Genomic DNA, 20326 nt, shown 5'->3' with positions numbered 1-20326 from the left:
ACTGTTATGAACATTAAGAAAAATGAGAATTTCTCTCCTTCTGATATCAACTAACCAGTTAGAACTAAATAACCCAGAGCTACAGTGGTCACCTTTGTCCCCAGTGCAGACAGAATAAAGTAGAAGAAAGCAGAGCTAGGAAGGAATCAAAAAAAAACAGAGAGAGAGAGAGAGGAGAGATCTGATGCCTGATTTGGAACTCCATAGATCCATGCCTGAAGTCCTTTCCACCCTTGGACCTCTCGTTCATTCCTTTTTGCTTTAAAGCAGTTCAAATTTGATGTCTGTCACCTGTAATCCAAAGAAAACTGATGAAAAATAAAATGTGGGGAAAGGGGAAGGTGCTAGACTTTAGAGTTGAATGGTCTTGGATTTGAATCTCAAGGGAGTTTAACTTAACTTCCATGCAGCTCAGTTTCCTATCTAAAGAGGAGTGATAATGGTACCCACTTCACAGAGTCATTGTGAAGATTTCGTGAGATAATCCAGAGGAAGCACTCGGCAGATATTATTCCATGTCTGTCTCTCCGACCAGACTAAGACCCCTGGAAGGCAGGACCTTGCCCGAGTCATCCCCAATTGGAGCCAGACACCTGTTTTTCTTTTTACAAGTATCTGCACCTTGGTGCTAATTAAGGGCACCTAAGACATCTCTGCCAACTGACACAGGGCAACCACATTGATGCAACTCCAGCCACATTTTGGTATTAAAAAAAAACTTCATAGAATTGAACGCAGAGCAAAGTTAATTTGCAGCATTACTGTGTTTACTCAACTTTCCTGACAAAGTCTCCCATTGGTTAATGACTTGGGGGAGAGGACTACCAAGCGGTGAAGGCCACTGGCCCTTCTAACCATTAACCACCCAGGAAGCTGGCAAACAAAATTTAACAGGCAGCATCCACCGCAGGCTTACTGTACACATGCTAGGGTCCAGGACAGCAGGACCAAGCCAGCAGAAACAGCCTGAGCCCACCGCAGACTGTGAGTAACACCTGAGAACCCTCTGTCCCTCCCCCTACCCGGCCTCCAGAGCAAAGCCATGGCTGCAGCTCGCTTGCTTGTTTGGTTTGTTGAGATGTTTTGTTTTTTTAAACGGTACATTGAACATTAGGGCAGCCAGCAGTGTTATGAGGCAATCTTGTTAGGATTTTCCAGATCCCAGAGTCTGTGAATCATCCACAGGGGTTCTGATGGCCCCTGGGCTCCTGCCATGCAGGGGGCTGACACAGAGGGCTGTAGCTAAGAACCATTCTCGTCCACTGCCATGATTGATGCCCCTAAGCCCAGCCAGACGGCCACAACAGCCACAGAGTCGCAGCCTGCGAGCTACGATGCATCTGCTCCAGTCGGCACCACCGATGAAGGATGCTGGCCGTGGGTAGGGGCCGGGGAGGGCTCAGCTGGCCCAGTGCAGACGTATTCTTCCACGTCATGCAGACGTGTCTCCACCACGGCTCCTCACTCAGTGACCTGGGGCAGAGATAATGCACGGAGAACAGAACTATCTGCATTATACCACATGTCATGAGGTTTCACTATAGAAGGTCAAGAACTGTGCCTGGCTCACAGGGCATTTGTGAAAACAGAGAATACAGTGAATATTTACTAAGTGAGTCTCTTCAGAGATGAGGAACAAAGAGGGCATACGTGACATGAAATGCATGAATAATATTGATACTCTGCATTTTTATATGGCTGGGTACTTTTTTGTTTGTTTGTTTTTTAAGATGGAATTTCGCTCTTGTTGCCCAAGCTGGAGTGCAATGGTGCAATCTTGGCTCACTGCAACCTCTGCCTCCGGGTTCAAGCTATTCTCCCGCCTCAGCCTCCCGAGTAGCTGGAATTATAGGCACACGCCATCACGCCCAGCTAATGTTTTTGTATTTTTAGTAGAAATGGGTTTCACCATGTTAGCAAGGCTAGTCTCGAACTCCTGACCTCGGGTGATCCGCCCACCTCAGCTTCCCAAAGTGCTGGGATTACAGGCGTGAGCCACCGCACCTGGCCATGGCTGGGCACTCTTAAGAGCTGTTTTACTCATCATTTTGCTCTCTGTAGAGACAGGCAGAATGGCATGGCACAAGCTCTGATGCCAGACATCTAGGCTTAGAATTCCAGCTCAGGGGGAGTTACTCTGTCTCCCTGGATCTCAGTTTTCTCATCTGAAAAATGGGCCTCAGGATGACCCATTAAGTGAGGTCACATAAGCCAAGCACTGATAACAGCCACGTCTGGTATTCACAACAATATTGTGGGGTGGATGGAGTTTTCACCCTCATCTTAGAGAATTAACACAGGAGAAGGTGAGGCATGCAATCTCCCCAGAGCTGGCAGGAAAGGGATGGGAGCCCATCCTACCATTGGCATCATACCGCACAGGGCCTGTGCCCGAGAGGAGATCCCACACAGATATGGCAGTGACCAAAGCTAAGCAAAGATTTCACTGCCTGTCATGGGGCAAGGCCATGGAGAAGCACAGATGCAAGGCTTCCTGTAGGCGGTGACCTGGGACCTGAGTCTCAAAGGACAAGATCGAGTGAGCCAGGTGAGGCAGGGAGATGAGGGACCTACAGACTGGAGCCACATAGGCAGGACTGAGACAGGTCCATCTTTGTTCCCTGCTCCCAGTCCAGAGCTGGGCTCAGCAAACATGGAAGAATCAAAATGACCTGCCCTGGGGAACTGCAGTGACCTGTCTTGCTGTAACCTGCCCTGTAGTGATGTGACCTGCCCTGCCCTGCCCCACAGTGGGATAAAAGGCTGGTGTGTGCTGGAAGAATCCCTGACACCCAGTGTTGCTGTGGCTGAGACCCCAAAGGGCCAGATTTGAGGCTGGAGGCAGAACTGTCACCAGGGACTGGGTCACAAAGACCCCCTGGGCTACGTTAGTGAGAATCAGCCTTGTCGTGGGCAATGGGGAGTCCCTGAAAACTTCAAAGCAGAACTGATCAGCTTGAATTTTCAAGAATTTAAAAAGATGCAGCTGCAGATGGATAAAAGGGCTGGAGGAAGTTGAACAGGAGGCAGGGAAACGAGGTAGGGGCTACTGCTGAGTCCTGGGAGAGATAAGGAGGCTGTGCAGAGGCACTGGAGAAGGGACAAACACCAGAAAATGGGTAAGGCTAGAGGTATTATTATCAGCTCTATTTTATACTGAGGAAACTGAGGCAGAGTTTAAATAGCCTGTCCCACATCACCTAATTCATACATAGCAGTGCTAGGGCCCCAATCCAGCTTGATCTGCCACAAAACCCAGGAAAAGGAAAGAATTGTCCCAAGGACCCAAAAATCCAAGTCAGAAACCCGATGGAGAATTCAATAAAGCCCATCATTTGGGCGCGGGGAGTGGGGAGCAGGTCACACCTGCCTCTATTATCTAAAGCAGAGAACTAGGGGCTAGAGCAGCCAACAGGGGTTGTTTTCCACCCTGGTGAGATAAGGGAGACACGCAAGGAGGGTTGAAAGAAGACTCAGGAGAACTAAGGGTTTTGGGGGGGAGTTCCCACCTGTCTTTCTTGAGATTCTACTTTTGGAACACACCAGGGAAGGGGCCTCTAGGGAATTCCAGAGCAGAACAGTGGTTCCCACACTCGGAGCACAACTGTTAAAAGAAAACTTTAGACAAATTAAACATAGTAGAGTTTATTTGAGCAAAGAAACAATTCATGAATCACACAGCACCCTAAACCAGTAAGGTTCAGAGAGTGCCACCCAGCAATGTAGGCAGTATTTACAGGCAGAAGAAGGAGGTGACATACACACATAGGCTGATAGGTTACAGCTCTGTGTTTGCCTTGTTTGAACATGTCTGAGCAGTTCACAGACTGTGATTGACTGAAAGTTCAGCTGCTATGATTGGCTGAGACTTGGTTACTTGTTACAACAATATACTCTCAAGTTAGGTGCAGTTTCTTTACATATTAAGCTAGGTTACAGTTTGCTACATGAGGAGGCAGCTTTAGCCCATCTTTAATTTAATTTAACACACCACAGCCTCCTGGAGCACTGGTTTAAATGAGGGTTCCCAGCCCCTCACCCAGAGTGGCTGGTTCAACAGTGGGTGGTGCAGTAAGACCTGCTTCTCCTGTAAGCATCCTGTATTTATTGTGATACAGGTAGCTCCATACAGCACAGGGCCTGAAACCATTAACCTTGCAGGCAGACAGTGTCCACTTACTGATTCCGACCTTGGGTGGATTTTTTTTAATTGCTCTTATGGAACTCTTTTTAAATCATTTATATTTACTTTTTTCCTTAAATTTGTATTGTGGGAAAATATAATACCTAACATTTTAACTACAAGCGTACAGTTCATAAAAGTACATTCACATGGTTGTGCCACCGTCACCACCTTCCACGTCCGGAACTTTTTCATCATCCCAGACTGAAACTCTATACCCACTCAACAATAACTCCCCAATCTCCCGTTGCCCCAGCCCCTGGTAACCACAATTTTACTTCTGTCCCTATGTATTTGGCTACTGTAGGTGTAGAATTAGACTCTATTTGTCCTTTTGTGTCTGGCTCATTTCACATAACACAACGTCTTCCAGGTTCATCCATGTTGTAGGAAATGTCAGAATTTCATTCCTTTTTAAAGTTGAATAGTATTCCATTGTATGTTTATACCATACTTTGTTTATTCATTCATCCATTGATAGACACTTGGGTTGTTTTCATCTTTTGGCTATGGTGAATAACGCTACTGTGACTTTGGTCTACAATTATCTATTCAAGTTCCTTGACTAGCTGCTTGCAGTTCTTTGGTGTATATACTCGAAGCAAAATTGTTGGGTCAAATGATGATTTGTTTAATTTTTAAAGAACTGCCATATTGTTTTCCACACATTGTAGCACTTTATATTCTTACCAGCAATGCATAAGGGTTCCAATTTCCCCACATGCAATGCTAACATTTAAATTAAAAAAAAAATTTTTTTTTTGAAATGAAGTCTTGCTATGTTGCCTAGGCTGGTCTCAAACTCCTGGCCTCAAGCATTCCTCCCGCCTCAGCTTTCAGAGTAGCTGGGATTACAGGCACGGGCCATCATGCCTGGTGTGCCAACTTATTGTTTTCTGTTTTGTTTGCCTGTTTATAGTAGCCATCCCTATGGATACGAAGTGGTATCTCAATGCGGTTTTGATATTCCTAATAATTAGTGATGCTGAGCATCTTTTCATGTGCTTACTGGCCATTTGTATGTTATCTCTGAAAAGATGACCACTCAAGTCCTTTGCCCATTTCTAACTGGGTTTATTTGTTTTGTTTTTGTTGTTTTGGGGTTTTAGGAGTTCTTTATATATCCTGGATATCAATTCCTTATCAGATATGAAATTTGCAAATGTTTTCCCATTCTGTGAGTTGCATTTTTACTTTATTGATAGTATCCTTTGATGAACAAAGTTTTCAATTTTGATGAAGTCCAATTTGTCTATTTTTTATTTTGTTGCCCATGGCTTTGGGGTGATATTCAAGAAATCATTGCCAAAGCCAATATCATGAAGTTTTTCCCCCATGTTTTTTTCCAAGATTTTTACAATTTTAACTCATCTTTAGGTCATTGATCTATTTTGAATTAATTTTTGTATATGGTGTTAAAGGTCCAATTTCATTATTTTGCACGTAAATATCCAATTTTTCAGCACCACTTGTTGAAAAGGCTGTCTTTTCCCCATTGAATGGTCTGGCATCCTTGTCAAAATCATTTTACTACATATACAAGGCTTATTTCTGGGTTCTGTATTCTATTCCATTGGTCTATATGTATGTCTTTATGCCAGTACCACACTGTTTTGATTATTATAGTTTTGTAGTAAATTTTGAAATCAGAAAGTGCAAGACTTTCAACTTTGTTCTTTTTCAGTATTGTTTTGGCTATCTGGGTCCCTTGAGATTTTTATATAAATTTTAGGATAAATTTTTCTATTTCTGTGAAATACAGAACTGGAATTTTGATAGGAATTGCATTGAATCTATAGACTGCCTTGGATAGTATTATCATCTTAGCAATTTCTTCCAATCCATGAATGCAGAATGTCTTTCCATTTATTTATGTCCTCTTTAATTGCCTTCAGCACTGTTTTGTACTTTTCGGTGTATGTCTCTTACCTCCCTGATTAATCCCTATTTTGTTCTTTATCATACTATTGTAAATGGAATTGTTTTCTTAATTTCCTTTTCAAATTGTTTTCTTTGTTAGTGGTGGGAAATGCAATTGATTTTAGTGTTTTGATTTTATATCTTGCAACTTTGCTAAATGTGTTTATTAGTTCTATAGAATTTTTAGGGTTTTGTACATATAAGATCATGTCATCTGTGAACACAGATAATTTTACTTCTTCTTTTAAAATATGGATACCTTTTTTTTCCTTGCCCAATTGTTCTGGCTAGAAATTCCAGTGTTATATTAGGTAAAATTAGTGAGAACAAGCATCCTTGTTTTGTTCCTGATCTTCGGGGAATAGCTTTCAGTCTTTCACTATTGAGTATAAAAGGTTTTATAAATATGTAGTCTTGATTATGTTGAGGTAGTTTTCTTCTATTACTAATTATGTTGTAGGAGTTTCTACTTAGTCCAGCTAAATAAACACGGGGTCCTTGTCACATGGCCATGAAAGATTAGGCTCACAGACACTTTGAAGTGTGAATAAAATGGAATTTATTGGGCGAAAAGGAAAACAACTCAGCAAAGCAAGTTGTTACTTGTAACAGCAAGTTGTAACAGCAAAGCCTGTTAACAGGCCCTCATCTCACTGATTGAATCCCCAGATTACCACATCGGATCAGGAGAGAGAGGCCAAGCTCCTCCCCACTGCAAAGGGCACAAACTTCCCACAGCTCCACCCCATTCTCCCAGTGCACAGGCCAATTGAATGTTCTCCAGGCACCTCTTTACACTTGACTGTCTCAATCTGTTGTGTGTTTTTATCATGCGAGGGTGTGTTGAATTATGTCAAATACTTTTTTCTGCACCAATTAAGATGATCATGTGATTTTTTCTTTTATTTTGTTAATATGATGTATTACACTGATCAATTTTTGTACATTGAAACATCCTTGCATTACAGAAATAAATCCAAATTCGATATGGCATATAATCCTATTAATAGGCTCTCAAAATTAATTTAATCCATTCTATTAGTCAGGGTTCTCCAGAGAAACATAATCTATAGGATATATAGAAATATATATAAGAGGAGGCATTATGGGAATTGCCTTACGTAATTACAGAAGCTGAGAAGTCCCACAATCTGCCATCTGCAAGCTGGAGACCCAGGAAAGCCAGCCATGTAATTCAGTCTGAGTCTGAAGGCCTGACAACCAGAGGAGCCAATGGTGCAGCTCCACAATAGGAAAAGGGCCTAATAAGGCTGCTGGTTTAAGTCCCAGAGTTTAAAGGTCCAAGAACCAGGAGGCCCAGTGTTCAGGGCCAGCAAACACAGACATCCAGCTCAGGGACAGAAGAGAGAATTTGCCTTTCTCCTACCTCTTTGTTCCATCCAGCCTTTAATAGATTAAAAATGCCCACCCATATTGGTAAAGGTGGCTGTCTTTACTCAATCTACTGATTCATGTGCCAATTTCTTCCAGAAATACTGCCACAGGCCTCTTTTATGTAGGCACTAATTCCTTTTATGAGGGTAGAGCCCCCATGAATAGGTTTCCACATATGAATTTGTGGGGACACAAACATTCAAACCTTAGCAGCTGGTAAAACATTATTTTTGAGTGTGTCTGGGAAAAAATAAATTGAGCAAAAATGGACAGAATTGAAGGGTGAAATCGTTCCACAGCAATTTAGACACTTCAATACCTCATTCTCAACAATGGATAGAACAACCAGACATAAAATAAGTAAGAAAATAGAGAACTTGAATATCACAGTAAAAACTAGATGTATCAGACATATACAGAACACCCTACAACAACAGAATACACATTCTCCTCAAGTGCAAATGGGACATTCTCCAAGATAGACCCTATGTTAGGCTACAGATCAAGAGTCAATGGATTTAAAAAGACAGATATCATACTAAGTATCTTCAATCACAATGAGATGAAGTTAGAAATAATAACATAAGGAAAACTGGAAATTTTACAAATTGTGGGAAAAACAACACACTCTTTATCAACCAGAGGATCAGAAAAGATACCACCAGGGGAATTAGAAAATAATTAAAGACAAATGAAAATGGAAACACAACATACCAAAACTTATGGAATGAGTGAAAGCAGTGTGATGATAGAAATGTAAAGCTATAAACACATTAAAAACAAGAAGATCTCAAATAAACAATGGCATATATTCAAATTCAGGTGTTAAATTTAGGATGTTAATGTAATCCCCATAATAACCACAAAGGGATGAGAATAGAATTATTAAAGTGTTTCAATACAAAAAAGCATTTCAGTACAAAAACTAAATACAAAAAAGGACAGTAATATAGGAAATGAAGAACTAAAAATGTTATATCTTCTTGCTGTACTGAAAACTTTATTAGTATGTCGTTGCCTTCTTTGTCTTTTGGAACTTTTTTAATTCAAAATCTATTTTGTCTAATATTAGTGTAGCCACCCCTGCTGTCTTTTGATTACTATTTGCATGGGGTAACTTTTCCATCCTTTCACTTTCAGTCAGTCTATTTGCATTTTTGGATCTAAAATGAGTCTCTTGTAGACAGCATATATTTGGATCATATTTTAGAAGGCTAATGTGTAAAAATAATTTTTAGTCTTTGTTTATAATTTAGGGACTAGAAAAAGAACAAACTAAACTGGAAAATAGCAGAAGGAAGGAAATAATAAAGATCAGAGCAGAGATAAATAAAATCAAGAATAGAAAAACAATAGAGAAAATAAATTAAACCAAAATGTAATATGTATGCTCATAATACATTTAATCCATAATATATTTGATATAACCAGCTTTACTTCAATAGCATACAAAAGCTTTGCTTCCTTGTAGCTCTCTTCCTACCTGTTTCCAGTTACTGATGTAACAAATTATATCTAAGCATCATGTGCCCAAAAACATAAGTTATAATTGCCCATGCATCTACCTTTACCAGAGGTCTTTTATTTCTTCATTCAGATTAAAGTTACTGTCCAGTGTCCTTTCATTTTAATCGGAAATAAAATGCCTCTCATTTCTTGCATGGTAGGTATTGTGGAAAAAAAGCTTACTCAGCTTTTGTTTTTCTGGGAATGCTTTAATTGTGTTTTGTTTTTCTTCCAGCATTTTGAACATATCCGTTGGGTGGGTTTTAACCTTTCTGAGCACCTATTTCTGCCTGCCTAAAATCAGGTTAATAATACTTACTTTAGGAGTGTTTTGGTAATGGTTAGATGACTGAATATAGCCAGACTACCTAGATCAGTGTTGGGTACCTGGTAGGCACTGGATAGACCATAACGGGTGTTATTCATATCTCCAAATGAGGAAACTGAAGTCCAGCACCCTCTGTGATGTGCTCCAGGTCACACAGCCAGTGTAAAGGAAGGAACCGGAGCTTGAATGGGGTCTTTTGCCTGCCTCCTCTTGCACTACGCCCCATTGACTCAGAGACTGCCATATCATCTAACAAGCTTTTCTGATTTGGCAGGGCCTGGCTATACTGGACAATGCCACTCCTCCTGTACACCTGTCTTCTCTGGCTGTCCACCAGTGGCCTCTGGACCGTCCAGGCCATGGATCCTAACACTGCTTATGTGAACATGAGTAACCATCACCGGGGCCTGGCTTCAGCCAACGTTGACTTTGCCTTCAGCCTGTATAAGCACCTAGTGGCCTTGAGTCCCAAGAAGAACATTTTCATCTCCCCTGTGAGCATCTCCACGGCCTTAGCTATGCTGTCCCTGGGCACCTGTGGCCACACACGGGCCCAGCTTCTCCAGGGCCTGGGTTTCAACCTCACTGAGAGGTCTGAGACTGAGATCCACCAGGGTTTCCAGCACCTCCACCAACTCTTTGCAGAGTCAGACACCAGCTTAGAAATGACCATGGGAAATGCCTTGTTTCTTGATGGCAGCCTGGAGTTGCTGGAGTCATTCTCAGCAGACATCAAACACTACTATGAGTCAGAGGTCTTGGCTATGAATTTCCAGGACTGGGCAACAGCCAGCAGACAGATCAACAGCTATGTCAAGAGTAAGACACAGGGGAAAATTGCCGACTTGTTGTCAGGGCTGGATAGCCCAGCCATCCTCGTCCTGGTCAACTATATCTTCTTCAAAGGTATTCCCACCCATCCCAGTCTGAAGGCCCATCCACTATGGCCAAGAATAACAGCCGCTAAAATCCAGGGCACACTCTTGGGCAAAGTCTTTGATTCTGTAAAGCACATACACATCTGGGAATCTCCATCTTCACCACAATCCTGTTGGGTAGGTGGAATTATATTATTTTACAAAAGATCGAAATGACACCCAGAAGGGTTGAGTAATGTGCCTACGTTCTGGCAGGTTGGCTTGAGGCCCACACCTGTAACCATGAACAGTCTGGCTGCTTCATGCTCCACAAATGCTGACTGTCAGGCACTGGGCCAGGGGCTGGAAAAATGGCCTAGAACTAGACAGAACCCCACCCACCCCCTCGGGAACTCCCAGATGCCCCCAAAGCTGTCCTGCACACACTGCTCTGACCAGATCCTGCTTCAGTTTTTCAATCTTCCTGTTCATAAAAACCTGGAAGCTCTAGAGGAGAATGCACTTCCAGGCCTTTTCCAGCTTCTAGAAGCCACGTGGCTTGTGGGCCTCTCTTATTTTCAAAGCCAGTAATTGCATCATTCCCACCCTGCTTCCCTCATCACATCTCTCTGATTCTGACTTTCCAGCCTTCCTCTTTGACTTACAAGAACCCTCAGGATTACACTGGATAATGGCCTCCCTGGGTGACCCAGAATAGCCTGCCCATCTCAAGGCCAGCAGATTAGCAATTGTGATTCCCTCTCATCTTTAATTCCCCCTGGACATGAAAGCTAACGTATGCTCAAGTTCTGGGGATTAGAATGTGGACATTTTGGAGGGCTGTTATTCTGCCTGCCACAAAGCCCAGGCCTCTTCTGTCTCATGAGCCCTCTTGCCACTTATCTGACTGCCTAAAACATCTTCCCTCACTTCAAATCTTAGCTCAAAAGTCACCTCCTCTGTGAAGCCTCCCCAGATTCACCCAGGAAATCCTTTGTCCTCATAGGCATGCTCAACAGTTTGCCCATGCCTTGTTTGGGCAATCATCTTGCCATAACATGTTGTTTAGCACCCAAGTGGTTGAGTTTCAGTTTAGCAATCATATTCAAAGGAATTCAGGTAAAACCGCCAAAATAAGCAAACTAAGCCAGTATCACTACTGAATATGTGTCTCTCGACAAGATCATCAGATCAGTGGAGTGTGATCCCCAGCCAGGACTCCTCACGCCCCCTTCCCCTCCTCCCCAGCTCTCTCTCAGGGCCTCTCATCAGACTGCACCCACCTCCCCTCCCATCCTGCGCCTCCTTATTGCCTGGAGTGCCTTAGCATCTCTACAAGTCCTTCTTCTCTACCTGCCTCTGGGCCTTTCCTGCTCTCCAGCACAAGGCTGGGAACTCCCAGGAGAGGCTGCCCTCCTCGCAGGATGGTGAGGCTGAGAGGCTGACCAGGCAAAGGCAGCCTTCCTAACACCTGACCATGGGAGGGCCAGGGAGGCTGGGAACATTTGCCCAGAAACTCTTCTGTGTGCTCCCACAAATTCCATAGACCATCTCCCCCACGAGACTGTGCACTCTTGTGCAGGGTATCTTTGTCTCTTTGGGAGATTCCAGTGCCCTTGTGTAATGCTTGGTGCATGGAAGGAGCTCAGCAGTGGTTGCACAGAGGTTCAGGCAACACAATCTGGGGAAAAGGCACAGTAAACCCAGGTGCAGGGAGGGCCCTCCCGAGCCTGAGAGAGGCCTGAGCACGTGTGGTGGAATGGGTGCTGGTGGAACGGGTGCTGGCCTGGTGTCATTCTGCACGAGGTTTCACAGTGTCCTCAGGACCACAGTGGGGCTAAGTGGATAGGAGATCCCAGTTTTAAGTTACAAAATCAGAGAAACTTTGAACACTTGAATGCAGGACCAGACATTGATGGAGGTGAAATGCCTCATTGTACACAGATTTTTCTATAGTACAACAAAACGAATCCACAAGTGTTTGGTTAAAACCTCTGGGAAAATACTCTGAAACATTTCTAGCAAGCCAGGATAATAAACAGAAATCAAGATTAGTGTAGCTATTATCACTAAATGTACAATATGTAAAATGGCCCTGATGTGTTATTTATTTATTTATTTATTTATTTTTTTTTTTTTTTGAGATGGAGTCTTGCTCAGTCGCCCAGGCTGGAGTGCAATGGCACAATCTTGGCTCACTGCAAGCACTGCCTCCCAGGTTCATGCCATTCTCCTGCCTCAGCCTCCTGAGTAGCTGGGACTACAGGCACCCGCCACCACACCCGGCTAATTTTGTGTGTGTGTGTGTGTTTTTAGTAGAGACGGGGTTTCACCATGTTAGCCAGGATGGTCTCGATCTCCTGACCTCGTGATCCACCCGCCTCGGCCTCCCAAAGTGCTGGGATTACAGGTGTGAGCCACCGCGCCCAGCACCTTATTTATTGGACTTTCTTGACAGTTTTTTTAAAATAACATTAAAAATATTGTTAAAAGATTTTCCAGAGGAGCCATCCTTGCTCTCTCGGATTGTCCCCAGTAAATTCTTTCTCTACCACCAATTCTCCTAGGACGTTTTGAGAATAGATCCCTTAAAGTAGAGGCTGAACCCCATTTTGTATTTTGTTTTGTGTCAAACTATATACATTATGCTTACTTCTAGAAAAGAATACTCCATAAAAAGCAAGCAGCAAAATGTTAAGGATGAAAAAAACCTAACAATGAAAAATATTTTACCCACTTTGTTTTTTTTGCTGCAAGTTAGCCACAAAATACAACTGCCCTCTAGTTCTGAGGATTTTAGACCTCCTTTGGAGGATGATTTGAGAACCCTCAAATGATCTCATTTGCCGTGAGACAGACGGACGGTGAGTTTACTACCATTGGTCAGTGTCTGCAGATATCAAGGTTAGTGAGGTCATTCAGAATGGACCAGCATAGCTCTGGTGTCTCTAGACTCCACAGCCATGGCTGATTTGTCTACATCCATCAGCTTCTCCCTGTTGTCTCCATAAGTAGCTATTACAAGAGGTTTGTGGCTGTCTCAGAACCAAGAATTTTGGCTGAGCAATCCATAGATCCCACAGACAGTAGGATGGAGAAGGGGCTACCTGGAGTGATGTTCTGGCCAACTTTAGGGAGCCTTGGCTGGGAAATGGTGGCCTGGCAAGGGCTTCAGGGCTTGTGGTCAATGGCAGCCAGGACACCTGCGACCTGCTGGACTCAAGGGCCTCAGTCATCAGTTTAAGACTGGGGAGATGTCACCTAGAGCAGAGAGACCCTGTGACACTCAGCCCAGGTAAGTTTCCTGCAGGTGGACTCAGTTGTCTGGAATAAGCTCAGAAGGACAGAAGAGGTCCCGCTGGTGGTGGACAATCAGGCAGGCTTTGGCTCAGTCTAAGGAGCAATTTTCTTCCCATCAGCTGACCAGTACCACCAAGTCCCATCTGTGAAGGTAGTGAGCTCTCCATCTCAAGGCAAAAAAACAAGCTGGATGGTGGCACCCTGGAACATGGTAGATGGGACTTGAGGGCCTGCTGGGGGTGGGAGTCTGTGACCCTGAAGGAGTCTTCTCACCCTGACTCTTCATTAGGACAACGTGGCCTAGAAGGAAGGACCATTCAGCAGGGTCAGGAGCCTCAGTTGGGCCGGCCAGGCTGGCGGGGGTGGAGATGGCCCCCTCACTTCCCACCAGGGACTTTGAGTTTGAGACTTGAGGTCTAGCACCACTTCCAGAGCCCTCAGAACTGGGACCCACTCTAGGCATGGGGAGCCAAGGCACAGTCTGACCTACCCCCAAATCCAAGGACCAGCACCCTCTTGGTCTCTCCCTACTTCCTTGTTTAGAAGCCAATCTCAGAAACAGAGCTCATACTCAACCCACTCCAAGAAGTAGAGGATGAAACAGGCTTTAAATTTCTGGGAATTTTTATATCTTACCTAAAAACCCTTGAGGCTTGAATGGGGACATTCCAGGCATGCAGAAGGCCACTGTGTCACTTGGATAGTAGGCCCGTGAGGTCACCTGGAACTGTGTTTTCCTCTCTGCCCTACAGACCTGTCTTCTCCTCTTCCTAGGCACATGGACACAGCCCTTTGACCTGGCAAGCACCAGGGAGGAGAACTTCTATGTGGACGAGACGACTGTGGTGAAGGTGCCCATGATGTTGCAGTCGAGCACCATCAGTTACCTTCATGACTCGGAGCTCCCCTGCCAGCTGGTGCAGCTGAACTACGTGGGCAATGGGACTGTCTTCTTCATCCTTCCGGAAAAGGGGAAGATGAACACGGTCATCGCTGCACTGAGCCGGGACACGATTAACAGGTGGTCCGCAGGCCTGACCAGCAGGTAAGGCCTCCAGCCATCGTGTTGATTTCTGCAATGCACGTGTCCCCAGAAAGTGGGGCAGGTGGAAAGGGAGTATGCCGGGGCATCCTTCCTTCCCTGGACTCACCCTCCAGGGCTCATTGTTTTCCTGTCTCCTGGGCCCCCAAAGGCTGTAAGGTTCCCTAATCTAGAGCACACACTTACTTATTGATCTGTCCATCAACACTAAAATACTTTGGGGCATTTCACAGAGTGAGGTTCCCTTTCCCTGTGAGGTTCATACATACCCTCTGCATTGTCATATTTTTGCAGCGTTTTCTTAAAGTAAGTTCACCAACCACCGAGCTACACACTTACCCATTTTGTTATCTTGCTTACCTGAAACCACGCCCTGCTAAAGATTCTTGGGAGACCCCATAGAAATATAGTGAAAATGACCTCTGTATACATCATGCAGCCAATGCAAAATCTATGAATGGTTCTTAAGTCATTCAGGGCATCTAACTCTTCAATCAATCAATCATCAGTAAACAACTAAGAAAGCAAGGCTAAAGTAGGTAATAAGCGAGAAAGTAGAAAGAAAGCAAGGGCTGCATATCCTGAAGAGGCAGTAGCCAGGAGGAGAAGCGGCCAATGGATTCCCTCTATCTCTGACCTCAGGCCCAAGCAAGGGGCTGGTGCTGGGTTGACACTCAGGCAAGGTCAGCCGAGGATGTGAGTCAGCAATGAATGAATGAATGCGTGAATGAATGGATGGGTGAGTGAATGGATGGAAGAATGAATGAGTGAGTGAAGTAATGGATGAATAAGTGAGTGAGTGCATAGAATGGTGAGTGAATGGGTGGGTGAGTGAGTGAATGTAGAATGAGTAAATGAATGTATGAATGAATAAGTAAATTGATGAATGAGTGAGTGGATGGATGGGTGGATGGTTGGATGGATGGATGGATGGATGGACAAACAAATGACATTTTCCCCCCAAGCACCCCTGAGCTAGAGAGCAATTGAAATTATTGTCATGCAAGTGCCCAGCCCTGCTCCTCACCTTAAAAGAGGAAGGAGATGTTCTTAGAACATGGTCCTTACTCTCAGGGAGATTCAAATTCCATCTGTGCAGAAGAGTCAGAAAATGCCAACCAGCATGAAACCTGGTGGCAGGGGGCCTGATGCAGACTCAGAAGCAGAGGGGATGCTGAGGAGGGAGTGGGCATGTAGATCTGGAGTAGCTCAGGAAGGCTGGTGGATCAGGCAGCATTTCATTCACTCACTCACTCATTCATTCATTCAGTGTGCATTTCACTCACTCATTCATTCAATGCACATAAACGGAAGCACCTGCTATGTACCATGCCCTAGCTAAGCACAGGGGACGGAGTGGTGAATAGGACAAAATAGAGCACTTAAAGGCATGTACTCTAGAGCAGAAAACAGATTCTGGTGGAATTAATAGTGGTACAACAATGTGAGTTCTGAGAGAGACAGAGAGAGATATGTAACATGCCACTGGCTGGGAGGTGGGAATGCCTGACTCTGCCCAGGGAATAGGGAAGGGCTGCAGAGCAGGTTGTTTTCCCTTGAAACTGCCTTGAGTGTGAATGGAAGTTCAGCCACTGGGAAGTGGCCTCCAGACCCGACATGAAATCAGGGGACCATGCCCAGAGTGCCAGCAATGCAGGGCCAGCAGTAATGAAGAAGACAAATTTGGCTTGGACAAATTTTGTGGTCTAAAAATTTTGCAGTAGATAATCTAGGAGGAAGTTCCTCTACTTTATTAATATGTAGGTTTTGTGGTTTATGGTTTCAGATTGTTTTCATTTTGAATGATACCTTCAGAGAGCTATTTGATGCTGGGTGCTTCTAGAGAAGTTCATCCAGTTCTGTGAATGCACATGGAAGTGTCTGGGAATTTGACTTCTCTCCTGTAGGGAGGTCATGCGGTCAGCCCTGTGTTTCTGAGCAATCCCCTATAGCTATGTGGAGGACACAGTTCTTAAACCATCCATGACTACACTTGTGTGTGTGTGTGTACACATGTATATGCGTGGGTGTGAACCTGTGTCTGGGTGATGCTAGGGATCCATTTGCCATCTCTTCCTCCTTTTTACCCACCAAAGAAAACCTGTAATTTAGGTGTAATACCACAAGGGGGTGATAACGCACCATGATGCAAACAATGCATTCCAGCTCATACTCCACTGAAAATGATGGGAAGGACTATCTATCTTTCTTTACACCAAAAATAATCTTTCCATGAAAACACTTCAATGTGAGCAACATTAATCAATAATACGTACCTTAAAGCCCCATCACCTTGCTCTCAGAGAGCTGTCAACAACGCAGCAGGCGGCAGATGGCAAAACTAGTCCTGGCCTTTTCAGTTCTGTTGCCTCCCAGTTGGGTGACTTTGGGGGAATTCCTCAGCCTCTCTTAAGTGTTGGTCTCTCAACCTGGAAATTAAAGATGTTGATTCCGACTTCATAGGTGTGTATGTGTGTATGTGCACGTGTGTGTGTGTGTGAGAGAGAGAGAGAGAGGAGAAAAAAAAGTAAAAACATAGACTACGTGTTTGGGATAAGTTGGTCTCCCTTCCTTACTTTCTGTTACTATTTCCGCACCTGGAGAAGGTACACACCCACTCGCTTCTGGTTCTTCTTCCTCTCCTTTAGAAAAGGATGGCTTCCACTTCACACGGGATGGTTGCCAGTCTCCAGGCCTCACTCAGGGCTGCTTTTGCTCAGTGAGGAGAGGGTCTCGTGCCTTCCCTCCCATCTGCCCAGAGAGCCGGTGCGAGTTCACTGACACCCCTTAGTTTCAGTGTTTTAGACATCTGCTCTCCCTCTGAGGAGAAGGCACAAGAAGAATTTAATAACACTAAGGCCTTGACATGTTAAAAAGCGTAGATGCCCGTGCTGCCCCTAGTGTGACCCCACTTACCTTTCTAGAAACCCCACCTGCTTCATCCATTAGAAACTGCCAGCTGAATCAGATTCTTGCAGAATCACAGAGCTTTAGCACCCACCTGCCCTGGGAGAGAGCCTGTGTTCAACCACCTTTGTGTGCAGGTGAGGACATTAGCACAGAGAGGGGCTGGACTTGGCTAAGGCCAAACAGCATTAATGACACAGCTTGAGCCAGGGACCACTGCTCCCAGCTGGGTGCTCCCTCCAGTCCTCTGCTTCTAGCAGGGGTTCTCCTGGGACTAAAAAGGCTTCTTTATGGACTATTGTCTTAAATGCTCCACGGTCCAGCTGCATCCCAGGTGGAATCAGCTCAAAGGAATTGCAGAGAAGAAAAGAATGTGCAATTCAGAGGCCCTGTGGGAAAGCTGCCTGTGTCATGGAGGCAGAGACAGATCCGGCCTCCTGCTCTGTCCCTTCTCCTACCCACAAAGAGCAAGTCAGGCTGGAGGGCAGGAGCTGGAGGGAGCGCACAAGGAAATAAGAGTCTGGCCAGGAGAAGAGGTGCTGCTCTCCCCTCTGCCAGGCCCAGCCCTGGAATGTCTAACTCTGTCTGCTTACCCTGAGCAGCCAGGTGGACCTGTACATTCCAAAGGTCACCATCTCTGGAGTCTATGACCTCGGAGATGTGCTGGAGGAAATGGGCATTGCAGACTTGTTCACCAACCAGGCAAATTTCTCACGCATCACCCAGGACGCCCAGCTGAAGTCATCAAAGGTAAATGTCGTGAGAACCCACCTTTTCTTCCCCCTCCAAAATTCACAATATAAATATAATACTAGGAAGTGGCACAGAGTTCATTCATGAATGAGCCTCTAGGTCCCTGGCTGAGAACCCGAGGTTGAGTCCAAGCCCCTCGTCTCACCATGAGGTAAATGGAGGCTCAGCAAGAAAATATGACATCCCCAAGATCACACAGGAAGCTATCGACACAGGAGGGCCACAGCCCAGGCATCTACCCATCCCACCAGACCACACAGAGGGGGAACTGTGAAAACCCAGTTGTCATGGCAGAGCTGTGAGTGACCCCTGGCAAAAAGAAACAGGAAAAGTGGTAAAGGTCTGATTGGGATCACATTGAGCCTTATACCCAATTACATCCATTCAATTACATAAATCCTTCAGCTTTATGTTCTGTTATTCATGCATTCAGAAAATTTTTACTGAACACCTACTATGTATCCCAAACTGTGTAGGCCCTGTGTATGCCCCCGTTACTCAGATGTGTGGCCCGTGACCTCAAGACACAAGGACTTTGTGGCCACCGTTGTACCTGGCACGTAATATGTGCTCAGTAAAATGCATGCTGTGTGAGTGGATTGAGTCAACACAGCTGCTTCTCAGAAGGCAGGTATTATCTCAATTTCTCAGATGAGGAATCTCCTGCTCAGGGAGGGTATGCAGCTTCCCCACAGTCACAGAGCTAGTAAATAACAGTTTGATGTTTGATCTCAGGCCTGTTGACTCAAAACCTCATCTGCTCAAAACACACTGCAGGGGTTCCAATCCCAGCTCAGCTTCTTCCTAGCCATGGGTGCCACTCACAGAGCCACCAGAGCCTGAGTGTGCTTGCTGGAAAGAGTCGTTGGAAGTTCCCACCCCTTAGGGTGTTGTGAGCTCACCAATATCACCTGTTACTTATTTAGCCAGGTTATGAGTTTACCAGAGTCTTTTGATACAAGCTAGGCAGACGTTTTGCTGACTTCAGAACTCCTCCTAATTTTGATCACAACAAGGACATATCAACAGTCAAAGATTTACATTTTTAGATTCTGCCTCAGCTTTCCCAAACAGAACAGACAGAGGCACTTTGCGTAACTCAAATCCTAGCATTTACCCAGCAGAGTGGAAAGGGAGCAAGATCTCCCTCCGCTACCCCAGGATAGTAAGAAGCGCCCAACATGGACAGTGAAGCCCAGTTCAAGCCATGAGACCTCTAATCTCCATGTGATGGGCCCAATCTGCCCTTTTTATAGGAAGTGTATGTGCAGCCCAGGTTCTGGAGGTGGACAGACTTGGGCTGTGTAATCCTGGGGCTGCCACTTGGATAAGAATCCAGCAAGTGATCTTCTCTGACCCTGAATTTACCTTCCTAAAACCAAGGACGTGAGGTGTCCCAGCAATGAGTCAGGAAAGCGAGAACGCACAGCAGGTCTCACTACCCATCTTCGTTCTGTACCTAACAGGTGGTCCATAAAGCTGTGCTGCAACTCAATGAGGAGGGTGTGGACACAGCTGGTTCCACTGGGGTCACCCTAAACCTGACGTCCAAGCCTATCATCTTGCGTTTCAACCAGCCCTTCATCATCATGATCTTCGACCACTTCACTTGGAGCAGCCTTTTCCTGGCCAGGGTTGTGAACCCAGCGTAAGAGACCACCCACCCAGAGCCTCAGCACTGTCTGACTTTGGGCACCAGGGATCCCACAGAAATGTTTTGGAGAGCGGGAGGTTTCCCCCAATCTCCTCCAAGTTCTTCTCCCTCCAACCAGAGTTGTGTCTACCTTTAGGCATCTTTTAATAAATGTCATTGCGACTCTGATGACCAGTGTGGTTAAAGGGAAGGGCAGGGGGGTTCTGGAGGTTACTGTGTTAAAGTGGTGTTTGCAAATCCCCAGGCCTGGTGTCTTCATCTGTGTGGGCTGCCATAACAAAGCACCATAGGTTTATGAACAACAGAAATGCATTTCTCACAGTTCTGGAGGCTGGAAGTCTGAGATCAGAAGCCAGCCTTGTTGGGTTTTGGGGAAGGTCGGTTCCTGGTTCAGGGGTGGCATCTTCTGGCTATGTCCTCACAAGGCAGAAACAGCAGAGAAAGCTCTCTGGGGCTTCTTTTATAAGGGTCCTAATCCCAT

General features: G+C 45.1%; 1 protein-coding gene across 1 annotated transcript; it reads left to right on the top strand.

Moving 5' to 3' along the window:
* The first annotated feature begins 898 nt into the window (after positions 1–898).
* SERPINA6 (serpin family A member 6) lies at positions 899–20006 on the top strand. Its single transcript, XM_054447496.2, has 5 exons — positions 899–984; positions 9607–10238; positions 14264–14534; positions 18041–18188; positions 19658–20006. The coding sequence occupies exons 2-5, from the start codon at positions 9626–9628 to the stop codon at positions 19841–19843; spliced, it is 1218 nt and encodes a 405-aa protein (XP_054303471.2). The 5' UTR covers positions 899–984; positions 9607–9625; the 3' UTR covers positions 19844–20006.
* Positions 20007–20326: the final 320 nt, after the last annotated feature.

The sequence above is a fragment of the Pongo pygmaeus genome, chromosome 15 (genome assembly GCF_028885625.2).
Source record: "Pongo pygmaeus isolate AG05252 chromosome 15, NHGRI_mPonPyg2-v2.0_pri, whole genome shotgun sequence".
NCBI lineage: Eukaryota > Metazoa > Chordata > Mammalia > Primates > Hominidae > Pongo > Pongo pygmaeus.
Note: the sequence above shows the minus strand (reverse complement) of the source record. Positions and strands in the feature narration are given on the sequence as shown.

Coding starts and splice junctions, on each gene's coding strand:
- SERPINA6 (XM_054447496.2), top strand. CDS start 9,626: ATGCCACTCCTCCTGTACACCTGTCTTCTCTGGCTGTCCACCAGTGGC. Junction 10,239..14,263: donor CAACTATATCTTCTTCAAAG/GTATTCCCACCC, acceptor TCCTCTTCCTAG/GCACATGGACACAGCCCTTT. Junction 18,189..19,657: donor CCCAGCTGAAGTCATCAAAG/GTAAATGTCGTG, acceptor TGTACCTAACAG/GTGGTCCATAAAGCTGTGCT.